The 8,100-nt window shown below is 39.1% G+C and overlaps 1 protein-coding gene across 1 annotated transcript in view; it reads left to right on the forward strand.

Annotated features, from left to right (window-relative positions):
• LOC118409447 (acetyl-coenzyme A synthetase, cytoplasmic-like) overlaps positions 1-7,083 on the forward strand; it is a gene marked incomplete at its 5' end in the record, with an annotated part of 9,256 nt that extends 2,173 nt beyond the window's left edge. Inside the window, 9 exon segments of the mRNA XM_035810479.1 lie at positions 490-682; positions 1,090-1,223; positions 2,188-2,320; positions 2,768-2,824; positions 3,152-3,232; positions 3,955-4,063; positions 4,204-4,403; positions 4,720-4,765; positions 5,020-7,083. Of these exon segments, the coding sequence (XP_035666372.1) occupies positions 490-682; positions 1,090-1,223; positions 2,188-2,320; positions 2,768-2,824; positions 3,152-3,232; positions 3,955-4,063; positions 4,204-4,403; positions 4,720-4,765; positions 5,020-5,234 (1,168 nt within the window).
• Between the last annotated feature and the right edge of the window lie 1,017 nt (positions 7,084-8,100).

Below are 8,100 nucleotides of genomic sequence, written 5' to 3' on the forward strand. Positions count from 1 at the left end.
CAACCTTCCTGTGAAATACCTTAATGTTATCAAAACATCTAATTTACATCTAATTACATTTTTGTAAAAAAATTCTTTTCATCATGGTCCTACAGAGGTGTTAGATAACTGAAATATTTTGTAGTGTAGGGCATTCCATATCAATGAAGCAGGATGGAGCTGACTGCCATGTTGGTGTCCCTATTTGCATTTCAATGGTCCATAGCGGCTAGACGCAGAATTTTGTGTTCTATCAGAAAGTTTTTCCCTATTTCTCTGGCATTCTCTTCTTTGAAATGCACGCATTTAATGATGTTTATTTGAGAGGGTCAGAGGATGCTAAAATGCCATAACACTATTGAGCTGTGATTCACTGAAATGCAAGAAAGTGTGCCAACATAGTGGCAGACACAGGGATGACATCACGTAAAGACATCTCTCTACTGAGACTATAGATTGTTAAAGCCAATGCCTCCTGTGTTTGAGTAACTCTTTTTATACCTATTCCAGTGGGTCCACAGGCAAACCCAAAGGTGTTCTCCACACCCAGGCTGGTTATATGCTCTACGCTGCAACCACTACTAAATACGTCTTTGACTACAAGCCTGGGGAGATCTACTGGTGCACTGCTGACATTGGCTGGATAACTGGACACTCCTACATCACATATGGTCCAATGCTAAATGGAGCTACAAGTGTTATAGTAAGTAGCAGAGGAAATGAGCATCAAAAAGCTGTCATGGCTGATATAAACATAGTTTATGCTTTCAACAAGTCTTACAAGATAGTTTTGCTATTTCATAGACTTCCTTTTACATTCCTTGGTATTACATGTACATATACATACAGATCTATTTTTGTCCTTCTAATAACCTCTAAGGATATATTGATTATAAGTAGACAAAACATGCTTGGTATACCTACAGCTTTTAATAGATAAAATAAAGATCTTGGTTTGATGAAGTAACAAATTGTACACACAAGACATTCTTTAATCTCAAATATAATGTGAGTTTTAGAATGATATCAATATCTAGGCCACAGATATAATAATTTAGTTGTTGTGCACTGTTCTAGTAACTGACTAATAGTGACCATTTCTACTGACAGTTTGAGGGAATGCCCCTATGGCCAGATGCAGGAAGGATGTGGGAGATAGTGGACAAATATAAGGTCTCCAAATTCTACACTGCTCCAACAGCCATTCGCACGCTCATGAAGTTTGGAGAGGACTATGTCAAGAAGTAAGTTAGATGAAATTTGAGGGCATAATCTATGTGCAATAGCTACAGCTGTCAAAATTACACTGCCAAGGGCTTTCTTAAAGGAATGTGCATAACGTTATGGTACCAAATCTATTGTCAGGTATTTACCCTACTCAAACTTCAGTTCGCTCCTCTGATTGCCTTCCTGATGAATAGCTTATTACCTAGACAATCATTTGGCATTTGAACATTTGCTTAAAATATAATGGAGAGCTCTAATCAGCCCCAGTCTTTTGTAATAGCATGGGAACAGGATCAAACCGGTATTTGGAAGTTCAAATGCATAGCGTGCACAGTCCAGTATTTAGTTAGCCTGTTTCTAGAACTAGAGTGGGAGTTTGAATCCTTGCTGTTGTCGCTCACTCGACATACACGCTACAAGAAGGGTTGCAGTTCTTAGGATGGGATGTTAAACTATGTTCCACTTTTCAATTCTGTGGGAATTTTGACAGTACAATGAATCTGTAAATATTGTGCATGGCATCTATCTTCTCTGTCATGACCAGTGGAAAAATAGCTCTTTGCAGCTCTGGATTGAGCTCACTTTCCTTTTTTTTTTTTGATGGACACTACATTGCATCTGAAAAATATTCATTTCATATATAGAAATAATTGATGGTGAAAGAAACATTTAGACATGAAACGGTGGCAGACTAGTCAACAGGTAAGCGATCAGAGGAGCAAACTGGAGCTAGAATAGGATGGATACCAGGCTAAATCCTTACATCCTCCTTTGTATGTATCATTTTCCCTTAAACAATAACAGAGAATTAACTCACTTCCTGTGCTCACAAGCTGTATGGGATTGATAAGAATAGTAAAATGACTTCTGTTTACAAAATGGTCCATTTATATATATTTTTTTCAAAATATTTCACCATCTTAGATAAACAGTGATTTAAGTACAATTTAAAATCACATTGAACATATTTTTGATGTATAGACACTCCAGAAAAAGCCTGAAGGTGCTTGGCACAGTCGGTGAACCCATCAACCCGGAGGCCTGGCTTTGGTACTACAATGTCATTGGGGACAAGAGATGTTCCATTGTGGACACATACTGGCAGACGGAGACTGTGAGTTTACACAGTGGTAGTCTTCTGCTACCCTTCTCAATGCAAAATAACTAGTTCTACTTCTCACTGCTAGGCGTGTGACTAAGCTAACATTCCCCTCATCCTGCTTCATGGCTGGAGTAGATTTTGTAATCTGTGTAGCAGCCTTATGTGCATGTTGTCCTCTCTTTGTATTGCCTTGGCTCTATCTTAGTTCATTACACAGTACTGTTGCTTCTTTTACTGGTTATTTACCAACTTGTCAGATGAAACTATTTACAAGCTGTAATTGATGTTTTCCTCTTCACAAGACCAAAGTAGCACAAGTGAGATTTTTGTCGTCAGTCATAGTTATTTTGAATGTTATATTGCACCAGTGCAGTATTGAAAACTGGACTGTTTTGTAGTGGTACATTGAATTCTACCAAAACTTAGTAACAACTCCTCCTTTATAAACTTCTTGTTTAGGGTGGACACGTTCTGACACCTTTACCTGGTGCCACTCCTGCCAAGCCTGGCTCTGCAGTAAGTGTTTGTATTTACATGAGTCGTGCTTCTCCAGTCCATTGTTGTAAATAATGAAATAGTTGTGGTGCTTTTATGTCTATGGTTTGTGAGAGGTCACAACAAAACATTACACCGTACACCTAAACACAGCAAACAACTTCTTTCCCTTACACTGTGAAATTAGTCAGTATGGATTCAGCTAAAACCATAAAAACCTACGGTTGCATATATAAGTGTTTTTCACATGATAAAATGTACAATAAGATATGTATCAGTAACTATTGATTGTTTTCAGCTGGACAGATCTCTTCCTCACATTTTAATGATTTCTTTTCGATTCTCCAGACTCTGCCCTTCTTTGGACAAGTCCCAGCTGTTGTGAATGAGAATGGTGAGGAACTGGATGGACCATGTGAAGGGTACCTGGTAAGGGCCGTTGTTTTGTTTGTTTTTATGATACATATAGAATACAACACGGTGTATTCCGTATCACCCGAGGTATCAGCCCGACCGCGGGTCGGATCGCCTGAGGCCAGGAATTTAAGTGTAGTATCTACCAAGATATTAGATGTGGTACATTTGGAATCTTGTATCCAACCCGCGGGAGGGCTTGGACCGAGGGTGATGCGGAATACACCATGTTGTATTTTCTTTATGTCATACCCCTGTTATGATGCGAAATGCGCCAGAAGTTGAACAAATTTGGTGCCCTCGAACAAAAAGTGTTGCAACAGTAATGTGTCAACGTCTGAATCAGGTATTCGAACATTGATGACGCCGCACTCGGTCCGCTCGAAACAGTTTTAAATTTATTAGATTTATTCGAATGGAGCCTGTGTGATACGCCTTTCGAACCGGTCTGATACGGAAGTTATGGCCCGGTCCGGAACACCTGTATCGAACGTTTTAGCGTCACAGGTATGACATAAATACATAGTATACATTACAAAGTAAAAATAAAAATAATGACAGGGACTTCTGTTCAGCTGGTCCATTGTCAGATCATGGAGTGTCTGTAGTAAGTCTACAGCTGGTAAGATTAAAGTGTAGTATCTACCAAGATATTAGATGTGGTACATTTGGAAACTCTTGTATCTGGATGTCAGAAATGTCGTGAGTGAGAAGGTTTATTTGTGGGACATTGTCAGGTTCTGAAGCAGCCGTGGCCAGGACAGATGAGGACGGTATACGGCGACCACCAACGCTTCGAACGCACCTACTTCCAGAAGTTCCCAGGCTACTACCTCACTGGGGATGGTAAGTCATCTGTAAGATCGTAACATCCCCAAAATGTGCATTAACTTGTGACTTAATGTTTTAAGCATATCAATAAGATCATTAACATCAGTTGTGATTTTGACTTGCATGTCACCTTATCCAATGGCTGCTTCTTCCAGGGTGCATAAGGGATAAGGACGGCTACTATTGGATCACGGGGAGGACCGACGACACCATGAACGTGTCCGGCCATCTGCTGAGCACTGCGGAAATCGAGTCTGCCCTGATTGAACACTCAGCAGTAGCAGAGGCTGCCGTTGTCTCTTACCCGCATTCAATTAAGGGAGAGTGTGTGTACTGCTTTGTCACTCTGAAAGAGGTATGGTGACAGTTCACATTACCTAATTAGCTAAGTACTGGTAATGAACCTTAAAAAGAAAAATGCTTTCCTTGACTTGTTTAATGTATGATTGTGTATCTTTGTGTTAGTTGTAAGTATTGTCACATTTAGGAAGTGGTACCCTGTCCAGTAGTTAACAGTTTTTTGTTGCTGTTTTTACTTCAAGGGAGGAACTACCCAGCAGGGCACTGGTATAGAAACATGCCGGAGACATGAGGTGTAATTTGGCTTGTAATACTTAACAAGATTTTTCTCTTCATCTGAGATTTCAAACAAATATTGTTCATTTTTCCAGGGAAAACTGTTCAACGATGCACTTGTGGGTGAACTAAAGGGCAAAGGTAAGAAATTTCACTTATTCTATAGCAAAGCTGCTGTTGATTAGTGTGGTTCCTTTTTTTGTATGATTATAGCTGCTGTTATATGTAATGAAATGTTGATTTTGTGCCAGTATTAATATAAAAAAATTGCTATGGAGAATTTAGTCTGTTAGAAGTTATTAATCATAACCTATCTGCAATGAATAATCAAAGTTGTCAGCATTCATATAAGGTATTAATTGGTTGTTGGAATGATTGTTACCTTTTCTTTCCAGTACGTCAGAAGATCGGTCCGATAGCTGTTCCAGAATATATCCAGAATGCTCCAGGTCTTCCAAAAACGCGCTCGGGTAAGATCATGCGGCGTGTTCTGAGGAAGATTGCCAGGAACCAGCAGGACCTGGGGGACATCAGCACCATGGCAGACTCCTCTGTGGTGGAGGTGCTGTTTCAGAACAGGCCCAAAAATGTTCAGGGCTGGGTGGAGTAGTGGCAACCAGAGCCACAGCCACATGATCGCTAGTATGTAACATGGACTTAAGATTGCATTCCAATAGACCAGTTCATACAGCCCTTCTCATGCTGGGAAAAAACGTAGATTTCTGGGTAATATGGGGCAAACAGAATCATTGCCATGGTAATGCTGTTTGGCCTGTGTTATCCAGTTTTCGGTGAACCATGTTTTGTCTTGAGACAATACTGTACTTCTGATTCTGAATAAATACAAGCTCTAATTTCTCACAAAAATTGGACTAACCCAACTTTTTGACTGATCAACTCTAGTCTTTAGCAACGAATGGACAATCCACTGCTTCCGTAACGTCATGTCATGTAGACAGCACATGTGACTATGGCGCCCTCCATCTCTGTTAAGAGATTTGGGTGAGTTCAATTTTTGTGATGGAAATTACAGTTTTATTTAGAATGACTCCTACCAATGCAGATAACCTTTCAAGTTGATAATTGTGATTTATTGGGACCAGTCTTGTTGATGACATGTTTTACCTCATCTATGTGATCAACCCTCTTCCATGTAGCAATATCGTATTATAAAAAGTGTGGAAATGTTTTATTAGAATTTTGGTTGGTGGCTGGAAATTATGGCCAATAACTTAATATGTGAGGTCTAGTATCAAGCATTATGGATTTTATTGGCATGACATTAATGGTTATCTGTATATGAAGGAAGTACGTGTTTTGATGAATATGTCGATTAAAGATAGGATAATTATATAGCTATAGAAATCTTTTTTTGTTGGTAGTATAGGTGCCTTATTCCTGTTGGTATGAAGAACAGCCCAAAGTAGAATTACACAGTTCCTGCCTGGAGATTCTACTCTGTACAACTCTTTCAGGAATTATGCGTTTTTAGCACATAGATTTTACATGTTAGATAATCCAGGGGGTATGGTGATAAATATGACTTTTTACTTAAAACATGATTACTCAATACTGGTTTTACTTAAAAGCCATTTGACAGTTCCAAGTCTACATGTGCTGGGGACAGTAAAAAGCCTCTCCTCATTCTTTGTGTACATGCTAAGGGCCCTACACTTTGGACAAAATGCATCACACAGCAGATATGTACTTAGAACTGGGAGCCGGCTTGTAGGCTAAAACTAGTTCAGAAAAAGGGACCATGTCAAACAACTTGGGCAGACCTGGGTATAAATGACAAAGCTGGTCATGTGTAGCACAGTACAACAGCTACATGGTTATGAATGTGAAAGCGACTGAACTCAAACAATGAGTGACCGAAACTTGATTTCTATGCCATATGATTTTCTAATTTAGATATGATCCATGATGTTAAAGTTTGATTTGAAAGACAACAAAACACAAAAACTTAAAAGATACAGTTGCTCAGTGTAATTCCTGTAACGTTACACGTTAAATTTTTATTCATTCAATGGTCACTCCGAGTTTAAAACTGTTACAGTAGTAAAGAGTTAGATATCAGAGATGGTCAGGGTAAGTGCAAACTTGACAAAGGAACCCATTGGGTACAATGTCTAATTAAAGTCAAAGTAAAAGGGAAACATTGTGTTGTGTCTCTTTTAGGTAAATGTGGAGGGAAATGATTATTGATAACACATTTTAAGACTTGTGTATTTTTGACATGGATGATAACACAGAAAGTCTTGATCAAGATACACTTGGTAAATCTGTATAGAAGTTATTGGAGTTGGAAATACCAGTAGTCTTGATACAGCCACACATAGAACCAACTAATCTTTGGTGACTTCCAGTTGAAAGCTGTTGAAAAATAGAGTTGAATTATGTGAAGCGAATATAATGATTACACTTGTCAACCACCAAGATACATGTATGTTACTGCCTTTCTCAGTCTACTACCATTTTCTTATGTTGCCTCACTCTCTATTGACTCTTGTGAGCATTCTTGTTCTCCCTTAAAGCAATAGTTCACCTCAATATGCTTTAACTCTACCACCATGGCCATATTAGTGGGGTGAACATCCAAAATTCTTAGCCTATGTACCATCTGATTAATAGTGCAGGCCTGGTACAAATTGGACGGTGCCCAGGCTAAAACGTTCTGACACAGTAGCAGCGATGGTGCATGACACTTGGGAAATCTTCTACTGTACTGTTGCAGTGATCGGTGACTACTCCATTGAGTCCACCACTGATTTGAGCAATGACTATACTGTAGCAGTAGTGTGTGATAGTGCTCCAGTCAGGCAAAAACTAAGTTTAGCAATGACCATGACCCCTATTGAAACGTTGCCCAGTGACAGGTAATGCTAGTTTAGTCAGGAAATGTCAAAATTCTCAGATACAGTATTAATTGGGGCAGTGATTCAGTAAATTAGACTTCTGACTGGAGTACCATTACTGGGTGACACTTAGGTCATCGCTTGAATTAGACTGCCAGACTGGAGTGTTATCACACACATTCACAGGTCACACTCAAATATGATGGAAATACCATTGTACTTGCAAAGTTGCATTAAAGTCATATTTCACACTTGAACGGTCACTGTGTTTGACCAGAAATCAAAGGCTGTGTGACGCCCACTCATCCTCACTGGCTCAGACTACACATCAACAGAAAACAAACTGCAGAATTTGGTATTCAAAGGACCTAGCCTTGTAACCTGCACTTTCTAGAACCAAGTCACTGTATCAATAAAAGTAGTATTCTAAAACAGTTTTCTTTTGATTCTAAAAAAAACAAAACTTTGAAATGTACAACATTTTGGCCCTTGGAAAAAAATGATTACTCTCCAAGCAGAGGTTAGGCTCCGGCTGTTTTTTTAAACATTTTTTTAGTCATCTTTATCGGGCTTTCTATTTTGTCATTTTTCTTGAAGTACGCCAGCCAACAGCAAGAT

The sequence above is a fragment of the Branchiostoma floridae genome, chromosome 2, assembly GCF_000003815.2.
Source record: "Branchiostoma floridae strain S238N-H82 chromosome 2, Bfl_VNyyK, whole genome shotgun sequence".
NCBI lineage: Eukaryota > Metazoa > Chordata > Leptocardii > Amphioxiformes > Branchiostomatidae > Branchiostoma > Branchiostoma floridae.